The sequence below is a fragment of the Pristis pectinata genome, chromosome 25 (assembly GCF_009764475.1).
Source record: "Pristis pectinata isolate sPriPec2 chromosome 25, sPriPec2.1.pri, whole genome shotgun sequence".
Classification (NCBI taxonomy): Eukaryota; Metazoa; Chordata; class Chondrichthyes; order Rhinopristiformes; family Pristidae; genus Pristis; species Pristis pectinata.
In genome coordinates, this window is record NC_067429.1 from 4,848,742 (window position 1) to 4,872,998 (window position 24,257).

At 46.9% G+C, this 24,257-nt stretch overlaps 1 protein-coding gene across 7 annotated transcripts in view; it reads right to left on the minus strand.

The window, feature by feature from the left end:
* srcin1a (SRC kinase signaling inhibitor 1a) overlaps positions 1-24,257 on the minus strand; it is a 412,726-nt gene that overhangs the window by 39,224 nt on the left and 349,245 nt on the right. For 6 of the 7 annotated variants that reach the window (XM_052038892.1, XM_052038886.1, XM_052038887.1 and 3 more), the window contains 6 exons: positions 22,887-22,980; positions 20,373-21,220; positions 15,336-15,428; positions 14,560-14,600; positions 11,214-11,383; positions 5,856-6,031 (listed from right to left, as the gene is read on the minus strand). In XM_052038892.1, the coding sequence (XP_051894852.1) occupies positions 5,856-6,031; positions 11,214-11,383; positions 14,560-14,600; positions 15,336-15,428; positions 20,373-21,220; positions 22,887-22,980 (1,422 nt within the window). Of the gene's footprint in view, positions 1-5,855; positions 6,032-11,213; positions 11,384-14,559; positions 14,601-15,335; positions 15,429-20,372; positions 21,221-22,530; positions 22,646-22,886; positions 22,981-24,257 lie in introns of those variants that run through there. The other variant, XM_052038889.1, reaches the window with a different exon arrangement.

Sequence of the window (24,257 nt, forward strand, 5' to 3'; positions counted from 1 at the left end):
TTGTCCTTCCTGCTGCAGCCAGTTGGGGGCAGTAGACCTTCACTCAAGCAGCTGCAGGTCAGGACACTATAGAAAGTCTCCTCACCTTCAGATTAACAGGATGGTCGTTTCAAGGTAGCGTTCATCGTCGCCTTCCAAAGCAGAACTGATTAAAATGAATAGTCGTAGTTATGGATGGCTGGGGGAGTTTTCACCAAGGTCAAACGGGATAAAATAAGAGTGGGCTCACAGAAGCCTGGGCTATAGACAGGGGAGCAGTGGGCACAGTGGTACAGAGGTTACATCACCCACTAACAGTCCTGAGAATGTATTTCTAATGCCATCAGACAGCCTGAGATTTTGAATTCAGTTTTAAAAACCCGACATTGCCAATGTAACAGTGTAGCTGTTATCCGGACAAGCAAAATCTCCAAGTGCTGTAAATCTGGAAAAAAAAACAGAAAATGCTGGAAATACTCAACAGGTCGAGCAGCATCTGTGGAGAGAGAGCGTTAATGTTTCATGTTGACGAACTGTCATCAGATCAGGTTTAGGGTCCAGACCCCGCTTTCATTCCAAGCACAAACTGAAGGAATAGCACCCCATTTTCCGTCTTGGAACCTTGCAGCCTAACGGCATGAACATTGAATTCTCCCACTTTAAGTGATCCCCAAAACCCCCCACCAGGCCTTTTCTTTTCTTCCCTTTCCCAGCCTCTCTCTCCTTTTTCTACCTCCCCTTTTTCCTCCTTACCTCTGACCCATCCCCCCCTGGATCTGCTCTCCCCTCCTCCCCGCATCTGCCCATCACTATCTCTTACCTGCATCTACCTGTCACCACCCTGTGCCCACCCCACCTCCCCTCTTTTGTCCACCTATCACTGCTCTGCTTTTCCCTCCTATATATTGGGCTTCCCCTTTTCCTTTCTTCAGTCCAGAGGAAGGGTCCTGATCCGAAACATTGACCGCCTGCTTTCCTCCACCGATGCTGCCTGGCCTGCTGAGTTCCTCCAGCGTCATCGTGTTTTTCATCTAGATTCCAGCATCTGCAGTCCTTTGTTTCTCCCACTTTGGTCTCAATGATCTTGATTGTCAGTTCCAGTGCAATGCTCTGGTTCTCTCTCCACAGATACTGTTTGGCCTGCTAAATATTTCTGGTCTTTTCTGTTTTTAGATCTGTGAAAGTCAATTCCTTTCACAATGGAAATCTGACATCCCCATCTAGTCCAGACTACTTGTGACTCCAGTCCCTCTGACATGGCCAGGTAAACCACTCGACCCACTACGACTGGTCAGTAAATGCTGGCCTTGCCTGCAATAATGCACTTGGAAAATGAGAATATAAAACAGATCTAAAGTGCCAAGAAACATCGGTGCACCCTTCAATCCCATTTCCCGCTCTGTGACTGGCCCACACACACACAAAGCACGCGTGTTCGCCGGAGGAGGAAGATGGGATCTGGGTTCACCATCAAGCCTCAGCTGTCAGTCCCAGTGCAACGGTCTTGTAGATCATAGAGGCTAAGGCAGGATTTTGTAATCCAGAGTGAGGATTCTGGCCATTGACCCAGACTGTAATTACTACAATCAAAGCCTTTGGTTTATCTTTTACTGAATTAAATGTAAATAAGTGGTCATGATCAGCGAGAAGAAACAAAAAAAGATCCCTCAAGGTTGCTGTGCAGGTCGATAGGGTTGTTAAGAAGGTATATGGTGTGTTGGCCTTCATTAGTCGGGGTATTAAGTTCAAGAGCCATGAGGTAATCTTGCAGCTGTATAGAACTCTGGTTAGACCACATTTGGAGTTCGATTCTGGTCGCCTCATTATGGGAAGGATGTGGAAGCTTTAGAGAGGATGCAGAGGAGATTTACCAGGATGCTGCCTGGATTGGAGAGCACGTCTTATGAGGATAGGTTGAGTGAGCCAGGGCTTTTCTCTTTGGAGAGGAGGAGGATGAGAGGTGACTTGATAGAGGGTGTACAAGATGATAAGAGGCATAGATCGAGTGGACAGTCAGAGATATTTTCCCAGGGCGACAATGGCTAACACGAGGGGGCATAATTTTAAGGTGATTGGAGGAAGGTATAAGGGGGATATCAGAGGTAAGTTTTTTTACCCAGAGAGTGGAGGGTGCATGGAACGCACTGCCTGCAGAGGTTGTGGGGGCAGATACATTAAAGACATTTAAGAGACTCTCAGATAGCCACATGAATGATAGAAAAATGGAGGGCTATGTGGTAGGGAAGGGTTAGATAGATTTTAGAGCAGGATAAAATGTCAGCACAACATTGTGGGCCGAAGGGCCTATACTGCGCTGTAATGTTCTATCTTCTAAAACTAGAATGCTGGAAGAACTCAATGGGTCAAGCAGCATCCGTGGAGGCAAAAGGAGCACGTCAACATCTCAGCTCGAGACCCCGCATCAGGACTGAGAGGAAAGAGCGAAGATAGCCAGTATGTAGCAGTACATGGGGGGGGGGGGGGGGGGGTGACAGAGGCTGGAAGGTGAAAGGTGAAGCCATATGAGGAGGTGGGGGACGATGGGCAGGTGGGACCAGGTCGGAGGGGATGGGCAAAGTGAACAAAAAAGGTGATCGGTGAGCAGTTCACTCCCAACTGGACCAAACTGGGCAATGTGATGACGGAGGACCACCCCAAAAACCCATCTCCACCAGCTCACCACCGGTCTAACACCTTACACATCCTGAACATCAAGGCGATGTTACCTGAAGGAAAGCTCGGCCACAATATTTGGTGCTTTTTTTTCCACTGATCCAACCAAGCCGTGAATTCTGTGCCTGGATCCCATGGGATAAATCTCAGGCCCAATTAAAGACCAACTTTCAGTGGACCCCATGGAAAGCCCATATCTGTTTTGGACATCAACCTGGTTTTATTTTGCCAGTGACATGTCTAAGGTGCCAGGGCAGATGCAAGATGCACTGCTGTTGCTTGGTTAGAGAACGTGGTCAGAGGAAACGAAGCTTGTCCACCACTGAGAGCAAATGAACCCCATTGCCAGACCTGGCCTCTCAGCTAACTGCTCAGTGCTACCAGACACCAGCAACAATGGGACTTGTTGGACAACATAGTGGAACTGCAAGCTTGCAAAGACTTTTTCCCCCCACTTATTTCATTTTCCAAGAAAATGGTGCAATCATCCAATTGCCTAATGTTCAATTCCATTCACAACTCCACAGGAGTTGTGAACATCCCCACATCAGCAAACACCACCACCTCTGACTTTATGATGGAGGGAAGGTTATCAATGAAGCAGCTGGGTCTAGAACACAGCCCTGTGCACAGTAGTGTAGCGGTTAGCGTAATGCTTTACAGCGCCAGTGACCCAGATTCAATTCCGGCCACTGTCTGTAAAGAGTTTGTACGTTCTCCCCGTGTCTGCGTGGGTTTCCTCCGGGTGCTCCGGTTTCCTCCACATTCCAAAGAAGTATGGGTTAGGAAGTCGTGGGCATGCTATGTTGGCACCGGAAGCGTGGCGACACTTATGGGCTGCCCCCAAAACACTCTACGCAAAAGTATTTCACTGTGTGTTTCGATGTACATGTGACTAATAAGATATCTTATCCTGTGGTGATATCCAGGGGGTGGGGGGGGGGGGGGGGGGGGAGGGGCGGCAGGTGGGAGTGCTAGGGTGAGTGATTTCCACAATCACAACCATCTTCCTTTGTGTGAGGAAGGAACCCAACCACTGAAGCATTTTCTCCTTGTTCTACCAAGGCTCCTTGGTGCCACACTCAGTCAAATCCCACACTGACATCAAGGACAGTCACTCTCACCTCACCTCTGGAACTCAGGTCTTTGATCCAAGTTTGGACCAGGGCTGTGATGAGGTAGATGCTAGTGTTGTAACCATACTGGAGAGTTCGGAACCCATCACCCAGTGTTCCTGACCTCTGGTGAGCAGTCCACCATTACAGCATTATCTTCATGTTCAGATCATTCCTTGACCTTTCCCTTCATGACATCCTCCAGCCTGACCCCTCCCCCCTCTCCTTCCTGGTACTCTACACTCCTCCAGTCCTGGCCCCTGATGGCCGTCTCAAATTCCTTCACCCCATCAACTGATGTTCTGGAATTCTTTCCCTAATCCTCTCCCTCCTTCAAGATGCTGAACGAAGCCTCTCTTTGATGAAGCTTTTAATCAACTGTCATTGCCTTTGACTCAGTTTATTTTAATCACATCTTTTACTGCGTTAAGGTCACTGTTTAACTGGTAGTTGCTGTTGTCTGACGACACTGTTGTATCTACACACAATATTAATTTTAATGAATCTCCTTTTTGTTTGCACTACTGATCCTAACTTCACTATACAAACACAGGATCAAAGATTGGAGTGACCCGGTGCCCGACACTGAGTGCTTGACACCATTATCAGCCATTCGGACACCTCTCCCATTTAATTACATCTGTGATTAGCAAAGATATTTCCCGCCAGCATCAAGTGGATTGGCTCAGCTGACACGATGTTCTGTACTGGGAGTCAGTTCTGTAAATCCACCTGAAGATGATGAGAAAAAGACGCAGGAGGAGGCTTTTCACCTGTTCGTGCCATCCAAAGAGATTATGGATGATCCTTTACCTCAGTGCCACCTCCTTGTACTAACCCCAAATTCCTTGATTCCCTTCACATCTAAAAGTCCATCCAGTTTTGAAGATACTCAGGAACTGAGCCTCCACCGCCCTTTGAGGTAGAGAATTCCCTCTCTCCCCTTATCTTTGTCCTGAAGGGCCGACACCTTACTTTGAGACTGATGCTTGATTTCAGACACTCCTTCATCTGCCCTGCCAAGCCCAGTAAGAATTTTGTACATTTCAATGAGATCACCTCTCATACTTCAAAACTAGAGTTTAGCACCAATCTGCTTAATCTCTATTGTATGTGCAGTAAGACATCTTTACTCCTGTTCTCAAATCTGTCTACAATAATAGCTAACACACCATTTGCTTTCCTCGTTGCTCACTATACCAGCATACAGGCCATTCCCAGGTTACAACCAGGTTGTTTTTACAGATGTCCATTAGTCAATTTTGTCCATAAGTCGGAAAATACACAAAATCACTCGATACAATAACCATACCTCCACAGTAATGTAATGAATGGTGTTGATGAGGTCCAATTAACATGAACATTTATTTATGGGATTCCCCTACAAAGGTACAGAATCAAGATGCCCCATGCTCAATGACTGGTTTCAATGTGCTTTAAGTATCAGTGGGTGTTACACTGTTATTCTGGAGTATCATTATACAAGCATCAATAGAAGTGGTTACTTGTCAATTTCCAAAGCAACTCTCTTAAGCGGCCTCCCATGGTGAAGCTGGCAGCCTGCGTTCTTAGGAGACAATGGTGTCTGATTACCAGAGAGGTTACATGTAAATAGTTTTTTTTCAAGCCTAGTTCTTATTTGAATTTAATAATATTTATGGGAGCTCATTTTTATGTATAGGTGTCCATAAGTTGGGCGTTCATAACTTGGGGAGGGCCTGTATTAACTTTAGCAATTTGTGAACATGGATATCCAACTCTCTCTTAAATACTAACACCATTCTATCTCTCACCACTTAAAAGCTACTTTGCCTTTTTACTTTATACCAAATGGATGACTATACATTTTCCTACATTCTATCACGTTCTCACCTATTCATTTATCCCGCTGAAGCTGCTCTACATTCTCTCAATAGCACACACTGCCTTAGATATAGTACACTTGGTTTCTGATGCAAATCTGTGATACATGCTGTGAACAGTTAGATCTTTAGCACCAATTCCTTTGTTCCCACTTTGTTTCCTGCCCAGTATCCAATCCTCACCCTTCTGGGCATGGTCTGGCTTTGGGAAAAGGAGAACACTTACTTCAGTTGTTGTACAATCATTTCCTCTTCATTCAAGTACTTTTGCCTCTCCTCCTCGACCAGAGCACGCTGACGGTGGAGAGGGTCTTCTTGCTTCCGCAGAGCTTCTGACACTCTGACACTTATCTCCGACTCCAAGCGCTTCATCATGTGCTTCATGGTGTCCTGGCTTTGCAGCTGTGGGAAAGGGGAACAGACAAGAATTTCACACCAGAACTGGGGAATGGTGTCCATCAGGGATGTGATGGGTAGGTTTCAGAAGCAACGGATGGGGGAGATGCCTTTTGTTGTCCAAAGTCCCAGATCTAGGGGCCAGTAACATCATAAATCCCATCAGGAATTCCAGAGAAACTTCCCCTACTCAGAGTGGGGAGAATATGGAACTCACTATCGGGGAGAAGTTAAGGGGAACAGCAGAGGAAGTTGGGGAAACATGAGGGAGAGAGGAATAGAAGGGTGTGGTGAAGGGGGGCAGATGAGAGGATGGCAGGGATTTAGTGTGGAGCATCGACACCAGCACTGAACAAGTAGGCCCAATGGTTTTTATTTGAGGTGTTAATGTTGTAAAGCACCCCAATAGATGAAACTACCAGACATTCTCTCTTCCCTCTCCCATCGGGCAGAAGGTACAAAAGTCTGAAAGCACGTACCACCAGGCTCAAGGACAACTTCTATTTTGCTGTTATAAGCCTCTCGAACGGTCCCCTAATACGATAAGATGGGACTCTTGACCTCACCATCTACCTCATTATGACCTTGCACTCTATTATCTGTCTGCACTGCACTTTCTCTGTAACTGTAACACTTCAACACTTCGGCACAGCTTTGTGGGCCGAAGGGCCTGAATTGTGCTGTAATTGTTCTATGTCCTATGTTTATTCTGCATTCTGTTATTGTTTTCCCTTGTACTACCTCAATGCACTGATGTAATGAAATGATCTGTATGGACGGCATGCTGAACAAAGTTTTGCACTGTACCTCAGTACATGACAATAACAAACCAATTCCAATTCCAAACTATGAAACTATGTTGCTGTTAGCTGCCAGCAAGTTTCACCTCTCTCCGACACAATCTTTTTTTTTCCCAAAATGCAAGAAGCTGCAGAGAGTAGTGGACTCAGCCTAATACATCACAGGCACATCCCTCCCCACCATCAGTGGTATCTACAGAGGGCAACATCTATCATCAAAGGTCCCCACCATCCGGGCCATGCCATCTTCTTGCAGCTACCATTGGGCAGGAGGTACAGAAGCCTGAAGTCCCACACCACCAGGTTCAAGAACAGCTACCTCCCTTCAACCAATCTGTTTTTTGAACTAACTGGCACAACCCTAATCACTACAGTTCAGCAACACTATGATCACTTTGATAACTTTGCATTGAAGTGGACTTTGTTTTTTTTTGTTCTATTTGCGTTCTTTCTTGTAAAAGTTGTGTATAATTTATGTTTAATTTATGTTTTTCTTGTGAATGCTGCTATGTGCCTGTGATGCTGCTGCAAGTAAGTTTTTCATTGCACCTGTGCACACATGTACTTGGCAGATGACAATAAACTCAACTTTGACTTTAGATTCTTAGGTCTTTCTGTGTCCACCACTGGAGACTGAGGAGGAATTAGATGTTCCTGGGAACACAAAGCTATGCTAATGATCATGGTATTATTAAAGCACATGTTACCAGCAAGCTCAGGGGACAATGAGATTTAGTGCAAGCTACCCAAAGCTCAATTTGTGTAGCTCCACTTTACTTAACAGAGTCTCACTCTCTCGGTAACTTCCATGAATGAGTTGGATTTGGGCATAAATTTTCCATTAAACTCACAGCAGTAAGTGAAGGCTCCTACTGAACAGCACAAGAACCCCTTTGGTGGTGTGATCATTGTCAGTGCAGTGTCAATCAATGCCTCCAGATCAGAAAAGAACAATTTAAACCGTTCAATCTCATTCCTCTAGGTGGTGAATTGTTACAGATTTTTTAAACATATCAATTTTTAGCTTTCCCTTTTGTTCCCTCCCCCCCCCCCCCCCCCCCCCCCCAATCCAATTTCTCTCTCTGTGAACGTGATTTGGCACGAATTTATTCTACTTCCTTTCTCCGTGGCTCCTGTGGATCATTCACTGTTCTTGCACCTCATTGGCCTGGGCAAAAAGCATTGGTCCCATTGTTCAGACACTCCCCGAGACCCCACCATCAGCTCACGTTCACAGAGCACTGCAACATGGACCGAAGCACCAAGGATTCTCCCCAGTAACGTACATGGCACATACCAACTTCAGCAAAATCTGAATACCATTCTTCAGCATTACTCTCAGTAATAAGATATCTTTATTAGTCACATGTACATCCAAACACACAGTGAAATGCATCTTTTTGCGCAGAGTGTTCTGGGGGCAGCCCGCAAGTGTGGCCACCCTTCCGGCGCCAATATAGCATGCCCACAACTTCCTAACCTGTACGTCTTTGGAATGTGGGAGGTAACCAGAACATCTGGAGGAAACCCACACAGTCACAGGGAGAACGTACAAACTCCTTACAGACAGCGGCCAGAATTGAACCCGAGTCACTCGCGCTGTAATAGAGTCACGAAAACCGCTACACTACCGTGCCTACTCCCAAAACGACTGGATTGTCATAAAACCCATCTGGCTCCCTGTCCTCATGGAAGCAAACCTGCCATCCTTACCCAACCTGTCCTATACACAACTTCTGACCCACCAATGTGGTTGAACATTACCGACTTCCTCCATTCAGCAAGGGCCAATCAATGCTGGCTTTACCACTGCCATCTACATTCCATGAATAAATAAAATTTATTAAAAAAGTCTGTAAATGTCTTGTTTTATTTTTAATTTTAATATTTAAAAAAATGTAAATAGATCTTTAATTTTTGATGGCTTTAAATGTTTAGAAATATCAGAGACATTCACAAACAGTGGGATCAGCTGGGGGTCGTGCACCAGAAAGGTTTGGAGCTTTTGTGTGTGATTTGTGGGCAGAAGGTCTGGTGTCACTCACCTACCAACCGGAGCTAGGATTCCCACTGGGAAGGTTTCCACAGACCCTCACCAAGCGATTGTGCACCTCGTGGCAAGAATGGGTGGGTGACTCACCAGTGGCAGAAAACTCGGGGCCAATATTCTTGCCTTCCTTCAGTACTGAAGTTAACTTGGCGCAAATATGCAAGGGCAGCAACTGAGACAGTCGGCAGAATCATCGAGAACAGCTTTCATTCACAGAACAGAAAACATGACAGAGGAGGCTGCTATTCGGCCCATTGGTCTTCACCTGTTGAGAAAGGCTACCTTGCCTAATCCCACCTTCCAGCTCTGGGCCTGCAGCTCGTGTCTCTCCATCCACATCCACCAACTGTTTAAATGTGGTGAGGGTTTCTGTCTCCCCCATCGTTTGAGGCAGTGAGTTCCACATCCCTCCCTCCACCAACACCCTCTGGGTGAAAATATTTTTTCCTCAGCTTCCATGTAATCCTTCCACCAATTACTTTAAATCTTTGCACTCTGGCTTTTGACTCTTCTGCAAAGGGATTAAGGTTCTTCCTGTTTACCCCATCTCAGCCTCAATTAAGTCTCTCCTCATCCACCTCCGTTTCAAAGAAAACAATCCTGGCTTATCCAATCTTTCATCATTGCTTCAGCTTTTCCAGTCCTGGCAACATCCTCTGAAATCTCCTCTGCAGTTGCTCCAATCACTTTGATCTTGCAATGTGGTGATCTTAACTGCAAAGATACCTCTGACACTGTCTCCAAAAATGTTCCCAATTCATCAGAAGGATAAACAAACTGACATCAGCGTCCTCTCCCAAACTAATGCCCCAGCACCAAGGCTCTGGTTACACTCAGTCTGTTCCACTGCACAAGGCCACGTTACGTATGCCAGACACCAGGCTCCTGGAACAGACGCCATTCCAAAAACTGCCATGAGGGGATATCACTGGCGGTCAGAGGAAAAGATTCAATGATGTGCTCCAGACCCCCTTGAACTAATCCAACCTCCCCACTGACTTCTGGGAGTCTCTGGACCTTGACCACTCAAAGTGGAGGATGAGCATTAGGGATGGTATTGAGAACCTCGGGAGCACAGAAGAGCCCAGCATAAATGGCAGAAGGCGCACACCAGCTCCAAAGCCACATGCCTACCTACCCGGTCACGTGCATCCTGCCCCATCTGTGGGAGAGTGCGCGGTTCCTACATTGACATCTCAGAGCCCACTAAACCAGAGTAGAAGCAGGAGGGAAAGGAGGGAAGGGCACATACTCAAGCTGTAATCAAACGCACTGCATACAGGTCTAACACAGCCTCTTGTATTCTGTTCCAGGGCCAATAAAGGAAAGCATCCCATACGCCCATAAATCCAATTTACCAGCCCGTCCTGCTACCTCCAAGCATCTGTAGACATACACTCCAAGGTCCCTCTGTTCCTTCACACCGCTCAATATCCTTCCTTTAACTGTGTATTCCCTTGCCTTTTTGCCTCATTTTATTTGCCATTTTCTGTTCAAGTGACCAACTCCAAGCTCCCCTCCAAGTCATGTATCATCCTGACTTGGAAATACTTCTGTTATCCCTTCAATGTCGCTGGATCCAAATCTTGAGGCTCCCTCTCCAGCAGCAGTGAGAGAGCACCATCCCCTGAAGGACTGCAGAGCTTCAAGGTGACTCACCCTCACTGCCTCGCAAACAGATGGGAATGGGCATTAAGCCTTGCAGAACATAGAACATTAAAGCACAGTACAGCCCTTTGGCCCACAATATTGTGCTGACATTTTATCCTGCTCTAAGATCTACCTAACTCTTCCCTCCCACATAGCCCTCCATTTTTCTATCATTCATGTGGCTAAGAGTCTCTTAAATGTCTTTAATGTGTCTGCCCCCACCACCTCTGCTGGCAGTGAGTTCCACGCACCCACCACTCTCTGTGTAAAAGAACTTACCCCTGACATCCCCCTTATACCTTCCTCCAATCACCTTAAAATTATGTCCTCTCGTGTTAGCCATTGCCACCCTAGGAAAAAGTCTCTGACTGTCCACTCGATCTATGTCTCTTATTATCTTGTACAGCTCTATCAAGTCACCTCTCATCCTCCTGCTCTCCAAAGAGAAAAGCCCTAGCTCGCTCAACATCTTCTGTGGCTCCTGGACCTTCTGTATTAATTATAAAGCACTGAAACTGGATGAAACCTCCCCTCCCTGCGTGGTTATCAGTTCACCTTTAAACTTGCTCCCTTTCTCTTCATAGGGTGTGTGACTGCATTTCTTAACCCATTCTTGGTGCCTCAGTCACCACCAGGAATACACAAGGATTCATGGATCAAAACACGTTCGGGGCTGACGACCAGATACCTGGAGTTTCCGCAGCTGCTGGAGTTGGGTTCGGAGGTCGCTGGCGTTCTGCTGGAGGTCGTGTAGATGGAGCTGCATCTGGAGCCTGGTGATGGCAGTGGGATGGCTGACGGACGTGGCGGCGGCTGCTGCTGAGCTGGGAACGGTGCTGCGCACAGAGGGGCTGAGAGCTGACCACGGTGACAGAGAGAGAGAGAGAGAGAGAGAGAGAGAGGCACACATAGTGAGAGTGGGCCAGAGTGAGGCACAGTAGAAGGAGCAGCACCTCTGGGCACCTCAAACACAGCATCATGTACCCACAGTAATACAGCACAGAAGCAGGCCCTTCGGCCCAACTGGTCCATGCCGACCATGGTGCCCACCAAGCTAGTCCCATTTGCCCATACCCCTCTAAACCCCTCCTGTACATGTACTTGTCCAAATGTTGTTATTGTACCTGCCTCAACCACTTTCTCTGGCAGCTCGTTCCATGTACACACCACCCTCTGCATGAAGAAGTTGCCCCTCAGGTCCCTTTTAAATCTTTCCCCTCTCATCTTCAACCTATGCCCTCTAGTTTTTAGATCCCCTTCCCCAGGAAAAATATTCTGTATTCGTTCACCCTCTCTATACCCCTCATGACTTTATACACCTCTATAAGGTCACCCCTCAATCTTCCTACTTAGATTTATTTCGTCTTAAGTGCCCCGCATAGCACGAATATCACATAGCAGTCTGTGTCAACAGGAACAGCAGCAGAGGGGTTGAGACTAGAGCTGAGGTACGACCATAACCGAAAATCATTGCAGCTCAGAAACCCTTGGGGTTGGGGCTGCACAGTGCGAGTTCACAGCTCGCACTCCTCGAAATAAATTGATGCTGAACGAGTTTTCATTTGCTACTCAGACTGCAGCACTCAGCGGGATATCCTGCCAGTTTACCTGTCCAGCAAGGGTGGAATGCACTCTATCCAAAGTCCGGTCCTGTAGATAGTACACAGGATCAACATGGCAGCCTCTGTGATTTCCACACACAAACACGTAAGGTGTTCTGATCAAGTTCCTGTCCTTCAATTAACCCACCTTTTATCCAGATGTTCTTGGATTTCAACATGGAATAAAAAAAAGATCTGGATAAAAATAAACTGGTTAACATGACACCACTGGTAAAACGTTCTTTACTAGACACAATGGAGTGTCCCGAGAAAGACACTTGGGCAGGTACATGGATAGGAATGGTTTAGAGGGATATGGGCCAGACGGGGGCAAATGAGACTCGCCTAGATGATGTCTTGGTCGGCATGCACGAGTTGGGCCGAAGGGCCTGTCTCCGTGCTGTATGCCTCTATGGCTCTGAGAAGGTGCTGGAGCCACTTCTTCCCCTGCTCAACTCATTTCTCCTGAGCAATTTAAGACACGGAGCCAGGAGAAAGGGTCAGCCATTTCAGACTAAGTTGAGGAAAACTTATTTTCCCCAGAGGGTTGTTAACCTCTGGAATTTCCTGCCCCAGAGGACAGTGGATGCTCACCTGTTGACCATATTGAAGACCAAGATCAATGGATTTTTGAGACCTACTCAAGGTGTAAAGGGACCAGATGAGAAAGTGGATGGGGCACAGGTCCAGCCATGATCTTCTTGAGCCTCAATGGGCCAAAGGACTTAATCCTGCTCACATTTCCTATGGTCTTACTTCTGAGAGCTGTTAAATGCCAACCACAGAGTCATATACAGCCTGAAGTTTCCTTCCCCAGAGGAGAGCATATGGGTTCTACTTCCAGATTTTTAAAATGGAACTCAAATTGTCACAATAGGATTTGAACTTTTGTTCTTTGGTTTGTCATTTCAGGCCACAATATAACCACTAAGCTCCCACACTCTGAAAACATGGAGATCATTTTCCATGTTTGCTCGGCTGTGAAGGATTTGGTTAATCCTAATTTGGGAATCTTTTAGTGGAAAGTGCGCAGGGGGAGATGGTGACCTCAGATGCTTGGTGTGGTAGATGGATATATGGAACAGAGATCTGGGGGCACAAGTCCATAGTTCCCTGAAAGTGGCAGCACACGTAGACAGGGTGGTGACAAAGGCATCTGGCATGCTTGCCTTCATCAGTTAGGGCACTGGGTCTGAGAGCTGGGATGTTATGTTACAGCTGTACAAGATATTGGTGAGACCGCACCTGGAGTATTGTGTGCAGTTCTGGTTGCCCAGCTATAGGAAGGATGTCATTAGGCTGGAAAGGGTACAGGATGTTGCAGGGATCGGAGGGCTTGAGTTATAAGGAGAGACTGGACAGGCTGGGTCTATTTTCCCTGGAGTGAAGGAGTTGAGATATATAAAATCATGAGGGGCATAGATAGGGTGGATGGCCACAGTCTTTTTCCCAGGGTAGAGGGGTCTAAAACTAGAGGGCAGAGGTTTAAGGTGTGAAGGGAAAAATTTAAAGGGGACCTGAGGGGCAGGCTTCTTACACGGAGGGTGGTGGGTAAGATGGAATGAGCTGCCTGAGGAAGTGGTAGAGGTGGGTACAATTACAATGTTTAAAAGACACTTAGTCAGGTACGTGGATAGGAAAGGTTTAGAGGGACATGGGCCAAACGCAAGCAGATGGGATGGCATGGGCACGTTGGGCCGAAGGGCCTGTTTCCGTGCTGTATGATTCTATGACATTGAATGGTGGAGCAGGCTTTGAGGAGCCGCATGGCTGATTCGTGCTCCTATTTTGTTGTGTTCTGTTCTTATATCAGAAACAAATGATCTCCTGGGAGACTCTGCAGCAGCACAAGGCAGCCCTAGACTTGGCATCACCAGCACCTGCAGAGGGGCCCGTGTGCAGAATACTGGGAGCAAACTGTATCGAAGGGTCGGACTGGAGACTGCACAGAGGAACATTCAACCCTCTTGTGAGGCGTGGTCATTGGGATCCATCATCAAATGGTGCTCGATGGAGACAGTGAACCGGTCAGCCATTCTCCGGTTCCAGGAGCACGTGTTGCACTCTGTATGAGATTTAATCCTCGGACACATCTGCTTTTGTTTGGAACCTTGTTCCAGGACGGAATCTCAGCAGACAAAAGTCAGGACTGCATCCTTCCTGAACCTTTACTTTCATCCTGAGAGTCAGGGTCCCTAACAGTGAGGAGATTGTTCTGAAACCATCTCATATCTAACAGTCACCTGAAGGAGAGCTTTGTAAAATATTTCATTATATGAAAATGGAATATAGAACAGTACAGCTGGTTGAAATGGTGAATTATTGACTAAAGTTCATGCACATCAAATCCTTCCCCTTGTGATTTCGAGATGGATGCGTGGCGAGGGTGAAATTACTGATACAAGAATAGTAAAGGTAATGAGGAATACTTACTTCCAGTGCCTGAGCTGTCATTTACCGATTCAGATTTATCGCTGTGGGAAAAATGAAAATGTAATTGAAAATAAACGCTGCCTGTAGGCTGCTTTGCATTGAAGGAAACAACACGTGCCCTCCTGTCATATTGGACAGCAATACTGCAAAGTAAAATGCCCATGGCATTTCAAGAAGAGTTATCAGGTAAAATCTGATCAATTGACATAAGGAAATCACAGAGGTAGGTTTAAAGAACTTCTTAAAGGAGGAAAGAAAAGCAGCGAGGTACAGGAAGCGAATTCCAGAAGTCAGGCCCCAGGTAGCTGAAGGAACAGGTGCCAATTACGTGTGTCCCCAATTAAATCAGAGGATACATGCGAGGGCAGGATTGGAGGAGCACAGAACCTCAGAGGGTTGTAGGGCTGGAGGAGGTTATGGAGATAAACAGGGATAAAGATTTGGAAGTGGTTGCAGAGATAGGGAGGGTTTGGGAACTGGAGGAAGCTGCAGAGATGGGCAATTTGTTGGGCTGGAGATGATTACAGAGATAGGAATTTTTAGGATGGAATAGTTTAGGGATGGCGTTATTGTTGTCTCTGCCACTAAGGTACAGGGAAGCAGGGCTCGAGATGGAAACTAAAAAGATTCAACACTATGGAGACACAAAAAATTTTGCAGATGCTAGAATCTGGAACAATACACAAAAAGTGCTAGGGGTACTCAGCAGGTCAGGCAGCATCCATGGAGGGAAATAAACAGTTGGCGTTTCAGGCCGAGACCCTTCAACACTATACCTTGCAGACTCTCCATCATTCCCTCGTAAAAGTGCATTTTGTACTAGTCCTGTCAAACTAGCGATCTGCTTCTCCATGGCCTCCATTCGTTCCCTGTGAAAAGGCACCAAAATACAGTCAAACATCACAACAAACCCAGGACAGAATCACTCAATTACCACACAGGAAGTCAGTATACAACCATCCTCTATTCACTGCACTTTGCAAGATAAATATTGCATTTATTGGGAGATGTTGCTGGAATTTTGATGATGATTTCTTTTTGCTATAGTTTGTGGAAACCCTCAGAATTAAACCCTGTATACTGTTGCATTGCACTGTTTGCTGAATAAACAGGCCAGACAAGGATGATAGATTTCCTTCCTTAAAAGTCATAAGTGAACCAGATGGGTTTTTACAACAATCCATGAGTTTGATGGTCACTGTTACTCAGAACAGAACTTGTATTAAAATTCCAGATTCATTTGGTTAGTTGAATTTAAATTCCCAGCCACCACAATGGGACTCCTCGAGTAACTCAACCACCACGTCACCATACTCTGCATCAGATGTCAAGTCGGAGTGGCAGGGGTATGGCTCACACATTGCCCCGTCATCTCTCGCAATGGGTTAGGCTTTCATCATTTGGAACCAAAGTTTGGAACACTGGAAATACAGACCTTAAAGATGGAACAGTCCTCACAGTGAAGGTAGTCCGAAGGTGTGGTTAGATAGGAGGGCCAAGGAGCTTGACGCTAGCAACGAGTGAAGAAGACCAACACACCTTTAACTTGGGCAGGTGGACAAACGTAGGTGAACTGGGAGGTGGTGATGTTCTGTGCACCTACTGTTCTTGTCCCTGGGGTAGGGGTCAGAAGACAACCTGGCAAATGACTGCAGTGTGCCATGTAGATAACACACGTGCTGGTGGACAATGGAATAAATGCTAAGGATGGTAACTGGAGGGGTAATCAAGTGACCTGTTTTGCCCTGAATATTATCAGTCTTCTTCAATGTTAAATTAGGGAAGGTTCAGAAGGAGACCTTTAGCCCACAGTTTCTGAGCCAGCCACTGTTAGAGCTCCACTCAAGTAAGTTGGAGACAAAAACTGACCAGTACCATAGCAGAGCAATCAGGGATGCACTGCTAATGTGGCCACACCAGCAACTCCCACATCAAAAAAGAAAATTTAACAGCTCAGGTTAAATCTAGAATCTTGTGAAGACCAAACATTGAATTCCTGAACTTGGTAGCAGTTAAATTAATCCATTTGTTTCAGAGCCACCTGATGGGAAGACGGTAGACATTACGGCTGCCGATGTACTTTAAGCTGGAAAGCCTTCCGCCACTTCCCTTGCCTCTCTCTGTGTTTGCTGAGACTTACAGCTGCAGACTGATTGCAATGGGGTTATTATCATTGCATCATCTCACACACAGAATGTCAGAAGGAAAATGAACATGGCCTGGGTTTTCTTTGCACTCGTATTGATTCTCCTTAGTTAGAGAGAAGTTGCTGGCGGAAAAATACGTTGTCCAATTCAATGAACATAATGAAAAGTAATGGGTTAGGAAAAAACTGGTTGTCGCACGGACCTGTGCCCAAGCACAATGGCTGAAGGATTAAGATTAAACTCCCTTTCCCTTCCTTCACACCACTCCAACCAACAACAGCAGTGCAGAAATCACTGGAATCTATTTATTAAGTAAATGGTAACAGCATGAATAATAAGTGTTTGGCAGAGTCAAAAGGAAACCATGTTTAACAAATCTTTTGGATTTTTTTGAGGTTGTAGCTGGCATAACAAATAAAAGTGAACCAGCTGATGTGATGTATTTGGATTTTCAGAAGGCCTCTGATAATGTGCCAAATTATTGAACAAAATTCAAACGCATGGCACTGGGGGAAAATATACTGATGTGAACTAAGGCCTGGTTAATGGAGAGAAAACAGAATGGGAATAAACAGGTCGTTTTCAGGTTAGGAGGCTGAGGCATGTGGGGTTCACAGGTATCAGTGCTGGGCCCCACCGCTCATAATCTATACCAATTATTTGATGAGGAGATCAAGTGTAAGATATTCAAGTTTGCTAATGATACCAAATAAGCTTAAGAAATCATGGCGGCATAGAAAAGATAGATTGTTGCAGTCTTTTTCCCAGGGTAGGGGCATCTAAAACGAGAGGCTGAAGGTGAGAGGGATCTGAGAGGCAAGTTTTCCCACACAGAGGGCAGTGGGTACATGGAACAAGCTGCCAGAGGAAGTGCTACAGGCAAGTGGAATTAGACTGTATATAATAAAAACATTTGGACAGGTAGATGACAGGAAAGATTTCGAGGGACATGGGCCAAGCTGGACTCCCTCAGGCAGGCACCTTGGTTGGCGTGGACGATTCGGCTGAAGGGCTTCTCTCTGTGCTGTGTAACTCTATAAGCAGGCAATGTGAGCCGTGAGGATGTGGGGAGGCTGTCCATATCCCCAAGGCTGTGACATCTGACAAAACCAAGGGGAAAGAATGAGGAACTAGGGGGGAGATGTAGGGGTGGAGGAAAGTCAGAGAGCGAGAGTGCGAGAGAGCGCGAGAGAGAGAGAGAGCGAGCGAGAGAGAGAGCGCGCGAGAGAGAGAGAGAGAGCGCAAGAGAGAGAGAGCGCAAGAGAGAGAGAGAGAGCGCAAGAGAGAGAGCGCAAGAGAGAGAGAGAGCGCAAGAGAGAGAGCGCGAGAGAGAGAGCGCAAGAGAGAGAGAGCGCAAGAGAGAGAGAGCGCAAGAGAGAGAGAGCGCAAGAGAGAGAGAGCGCAAGAGAGAGAGAGCGCAAGAGAGAGAGAGCGCAAGAGAGAGAGAGCGCAAGAGAGAGAGAGCGCAAGAGAGAGAGAGAGCGCAAGAGAGAGAGAGAGCGCAAGGGAGAGAGAGCGCAAGGGAGAGAGAGCGCAAGGGAGAGAGAGCGCAAGGGAGAGAGAGCGCAAGGGAGGGGGCAGATAAAAATTCAGAGACAAAGATTGCAAGAGAGACGGACAGAGAACGAGGCAGACAATTAGACAAAAGTCAGAGGGGCAGAAATTGGAAGAAAGTGAGAGAAATTAAATTAGAATGAGATGAAGTGACATAGAATCAAGGATTGAAAAGAGGTTGGTGAGACAGAGGAATTGAGTAAAAGATTGAAATAAGAGGGACAGAGATTGAGCGACTGAGTGAGAAACAGAGAGAAAGGTATCAAGGAATGAATGACCAGCTGAGGGTGCAGAGATCAGACAGAGATACTGATACAATGACTGAGAGAGAGAGGTAGCAAATGAGAGAGGCAACTCTACAAACAAAAGAAACTGAACAGAGATAAAGTGAGTTTGGGGAGGAGGCTGTGAGACCAAGGGGTGGGGTGGGGTGGGGTGGGGTGAGGTGAGGTGGGGTGGGAGGTGGGGTTGGGATGGGGTGGCGGGAGGTGGGGGGAGGTGAGGTGAGGTGGGGGCGAGGTGTGAGGTGGGGGCGAGGTGTGAGGTGGGGGCGAGGTGTGAGGTGGGGGCGAGGTGTGATGTGGGGTGACGAGGTGGGGGGAGGAGGCAGATGAACCTATACTCCCACAACAAGTCACACAGAACAGGACAAAACTGGGAGAGGAAGCAGCAGGAAGGGCTGAGAAAGTGGCAAATTCCAATAAACCTGCAGATCCCTGAAAGGCCGTGCGGTGCACAGCATTTTCCCTCAGGCAAGCACTAAAGGCTCCTTAAATACTGATAACCCAGAGCACTGTGCAGGAGGCTTTCTTTAGTTCCGCCCTGCCACTGGGGATCATCGATATAAATTAGTGCTGCTGCACTCATTCAGGTGAATCGGTTCCCGGTCCCACTCAGTGGGAAATTAATCTGAAGCTGCACGTGGTGGAGGTCGTGCTTCACAGCCCAACCTTGTGATTACATTCTCTTTTTTTATATAAAAAAATAAGATGCAACTTTCACTGCTCGAGGTGATCCTCGTAATGCTGACAGCTGGAGGGATTGCACAGTGCAGACAAGTCATGCAATGGAGCTGGCAGCAAATGGGGTGGAAGGGAGGCTTTGCAAGACACATAACTCATGCAATGTGACCTCTGAAAAGTGCGCAGCCCTGAGTCAATCAGCCTCTGGTTTCGTGCACTTCAACAGGAGCATTAAAATAAAAGCAGAAGTAGGCCATTTGGCCCCACACACCTGTTCTGCCGTTCAGTAAGATCACGGCTAATCTTTCATCTCAGGGCTACCTCCTACACTAACACCATGTCCCTTGATTCTCTTCGTACCTGATATGTGCTGATCTCCATCATGAACAAGCTCAGCAACTGAGCCAACAGTATCTTGGAGTGATGTGTAAAGGGTAAAATGACTCTCAGGTGATATGTTTGGAGCTTGTCAACGCTGAGGTAAAAGTCACAAAATTCAGGTGATTATTCTTAACCCGTGGCCACAAGGGTACAAGTTAGGGGTGCGGCGGAACACTCCCCACTTGCCTGGAAGAATGCAGTGACAACAACACTCAAGAAGTTTGGTACCATCACTGGAGCGATGAGACACTTGTGGAGGGCAAACAGTTATTCTAATTCCCCATGCCAGCCAACAAATTAGAGAAACAAAGGAGTGCAGACACTGGAATCTAGATGAAAAACACTACGATGCTGGAGGAACTCAGCAGGCCAGGCAGCATCTGCGGAGAAATGATGCTGTTTTGATGCTGCCTGGCCTGCTGAGTTCCTCCAGCATCATAACAAGTTAGGGAAGGTTGGCACCAGGAACTGACTCTGTAAGTAATGCATGGTGGCTGCAGTGAGTGGTCTCTCGGACATGAGCTGCAGAACCTTGTCAAGGACACCATGTGACCAGGAGATTGTCCACCAGTTACCTGGTATCCTTGTCCTTCTGGGTAATGGAGGGGCAGGTTTGGGAGATGCTCCCAATACTAACATGATGCTGTTTTGTTGCTACGGTGACACTGCAATTCAATAATCTCCACCTCTCTTATTGGCCATAACCACCACAATTTAGCTCCCACTGTGTTAAACGGGTGCTTTAAGTGCCAGTTACTTGCTGTGTTACCTTGTCTCAGGGTCGTTGACAGCCAGTGGGGAGCTGTAGCCAGATGCCGGCCGTTCAGTTGCCCCTGTCCTCTCCGTGGGCCCTGGAAGAACATCTACTGCAACGGCAGAGTTGGCATTCCGGGATTTTGTCCCCGCGCTCTCGGTGACTGCGGTCGCTGTATCCTTCCGGAATGACTGGCGTACTGGAGGGGACCTGCTGGATGGTCCCGAGTACGGACTGTGTGGACTCTGGCCTTGCTGAACGTCCACCATTCTGCTGTCAGGGATCTTCTGGGGCGAAGAGGGAGCCATTCTGTAGCCCAGGCCAGTGCCGTAACCGTCACTGTAAATCTGCGGGCTCGGCTTGTAAAAGGAGTCCTCAAGGTCACTGTGCAACCCTGCGGCTGAGTAAGTGCTAAGTGACCTCATGGAACCACGTCGGTAAAGACCACTGGGGTAAGAGAAGGGGTCCTGCAGCCCAGCCAGTGACTGTGTCGACGCGATGCTCAAGCGCCCATCATGCACCATGTTGTAGGGGTCCGCATACAAGCTCTCGTGCTTCATCAGGACCACGTTCTTGTTGCTCATGTCTTCGTCCGGTTTTACGTCCCTGCGCTCCAAGATGGCACTGGGGCTAGGTGAGACGGGCTGGGAAGAGGGCAGACCACCCAGCCGCTCGGCGTGGTGAACGGGGCTCCCGGTGTAGGAGGGGGGGCGCCCGCCGCTGTACGACATCCGGGACCGGGAGGGGGATGAGGACTGCAGCCCAGCCGTGGGCGAGGCCGATACCAGATGGGGGGAGCTGGACGCGACGCTGCTGAGGCGGCGAGTAGGCGAGGACTCCCTCGAAGTGTAAACCATCTCTCTCTGTTCAACGGAGAGAACATCGACTGTTAGACCAGGCGTTAAAACAGAACCCGGCAGAGGCCAGGGAGCAACACAAGTTGGTTCTCGGATGGTAACTAATCAAACCATTAGTAGATGAGAAAGAATATTGGACTCCGCGCTTTATCCACTTGGGAAGTTCTATTCAGACTTCCCTCAATGATTCCCAGGACTTCACTTCCACTACAGCCCATCCCTAGGAAACAAACAGGCTCTCTCTTTACAGACGTTCTTAAGTTGATTTTGTTCAGTTGGAAAATGCGCAAAGATCACATTGATAATTGTGATAATTGAGATCAAATCAATTTTGATATCAATTACACCTCCACAGTGTTGTAATGAATGGCATTAAAAATACATAACACTGATTAGCAAGAACAATTATTAAAAGTGGAGAGAGAGAGAAGAAACTAGTTCTGCTGTTTGTAGGAACGAATAACACTGATTAGCAAGAACAATTATTAAAAGTGGAGAGAGAGAGAAGAAACTAGTTCTGCTGTTTGTAGGAACGAATGTGTGTATGTATGTTGGACTTCTAAATTTAATAACATCATGGGAGCTTGTTCCTATATTCGGTGCCTGTTAGTCAGGTTCCCATAACCCGCAAATAGCCTGAATACTGTTGCAGCCCAATCCACATGCGGTTAGCCTGTAAGTACGATTGTTAACTTCTGGTGCTTACCTTAACCTGACTGCGAATTGAAGCTGTTTCTCCTGCACACTTTCTCACCCAGGTTTACCAAACTTTATCCCTGTTGGGTCCTCTTAGACAACTCAAGGCTGCGATGAAAATCCCTGCAGGGGGAGAATTTCCTCGTCCACATCTTTACTAAATGTGTCAAATGGTGTACTCTCCTTCTGGAATTCAGGTCCACCAAGCTGAACTTCAGAATTGAGTACAATGTTTGATGGGCATCTGGGTCATGTTTCCTCTCTCTCTCTCCATTCATCATCTGAGCATTCACTCTTTGGATTACAAGTCCTTCCTCTGGATTTCGAGTCCAGAATGCAACCACCATTTAACCAACATTCAGCAACAATGGAATGAAAGCATTCTCCAGTGCAGCAGTGAGATACTGAACCCCTCTGATGGTACTTTACCACAAGAGAGGTTTGGAGAAAAAGTAATGGAAGAGGTAATGGAAAACAGAACATTTGGCATCATCGCTCAGTCACACTTACTTGCAGGAAAATAAACTTCAAAAGGCTACAACACTTCATTAAGTCACATCCCTACTGTACTGATTAACACCCTTGAGTAACTGCAGGCACTTCAATATGCAAATAATAACCTTTCCTCTCAGATGCCTCAGCGGTGCCTTTAATGTTCAAGCTCCCCTGAATCTCACGTGCAGCCGACTTTAGATCATCAGGTTCCTTCCAGTCACTATTGATGTGACTCTCGACATCACTGCAAGTGACCTGTGCATGTTCAAGCCTGTGCTAGTTTTTTTTGGACACAGGTTGGGACAATGGAAGCAGGAGACCCGAGATTGTTGAAACTACGATCTGATGGCGTGATAAAACAGTGAAGATATTGCAGCAGGCAGGTAGGATTTGATGGAGCAGGTGGCCTTTATCTGATCTCAATGTTCCTTAAAGAAGTGGCTGCCTAGCAAATGGCTGCAAGGATTTCCTTAAGTCTTACCCTTAGATCTCCATTCGCAATATGGGAAGCTGGATACGGTGCATAGATGGGATCTTTCCTGAATATTTTTATTATACTTCGATCTTGGATATCTCTAGAAAGAGATGAAAAAAAAACAGGAAATGAAGTATTCTGGAGCTGGACAGACCCCACAGATCCTGGTAACAAAAGGACAGAAACAAACATTTACTGTTTCTGCAGTCTCTTGTGTCTCCATTTTCTGGCCTTTCACACTTCCACTTCTGAGCAGAACAACTTAGCCTCAGGTTTCTGGGTACCCCCGAAGTTCAGTTACAAATGGGCACCAGAAAGGGCTGAGAATGTTCAAAGTTCTTTCCAACGTCACTACAGAATGGGTCTCGGTGAGCTCCCTCCACAGTGGTGAAATTTATGACCAATTCCTGTGTTAGATAAATGTGTAACTAGTTTGTTTAATGGAAGGCTTGGTTTAATGGAAGTATCAGTGGAACACTGCCTTCCCTTCTCCTTCCTGCAGACTTGTTCCATGCTAAGTCACTGTTGTGATATCATTTCTATCTTCACCCTTCCAAGCTCTGTAATGCCCTCCGGTGCTAAGATACTCAGGATCACTATGCTCCTCAATTTAAGCCTCTTGATTCCCAATATTGTGCCCCTTCCTTGATCTAGTTGGGGCTTAATAGAGTCATGGGGTCAAAGAGCAGGGACACAGGCTTTCAGCCGCAAGTCTACACCGACCATCAAACTTGCTAAATGCTGGTGCCAATCCCATTTTATTCTCCCCATGTTCCCATCAACTGCCCCTCAGACTCTATATCACACAACTACACAGTGGCCTGTTGTGGACACTAGAGTACACGGAAGAAACTTATGTGGTCACAGGAATGTGCAAACTCCGCCGGAGGTCAGGATCGAACCTGGGTCGGTGGAGCTCGGAAGCAGCGGCTCTACCAGCTGTGCCACCAAGTTCCCTCCCTAAACTGCTCTGTTCCTCACTTAAGATTTTCCTACCTCTTTGACCAAGCTTTTAGTCACTTGTCCCACTATTTGCTTCCATGTGAAATTTTAGTGACCAATTGTCCTGTAACATGCCCTCGCATATTTTACTTAAGACTGCTATTTAAATGTTGGCACAAGAGATTCTGCAGGTGCTGAAATCTGGAGCAACACACACAAAATGCTGGAGGAACTCAGCAGGTCAGGCAGCATCCATGGAGGGACATGAACAGTCGACATTTCGAGTCGAGACCCTTCATCGGGACTTGAAAGGAAGAGGGTAGAAACCAGAATAAGGCGGCCAGAGGACGGGGAGAAGCACACACGGGTAGGGGATAGGTGAGTTCAGGTGAGGGGGGAAGGTCAGATGTAAGAAGCTGAGAGGTGATAGGTAGA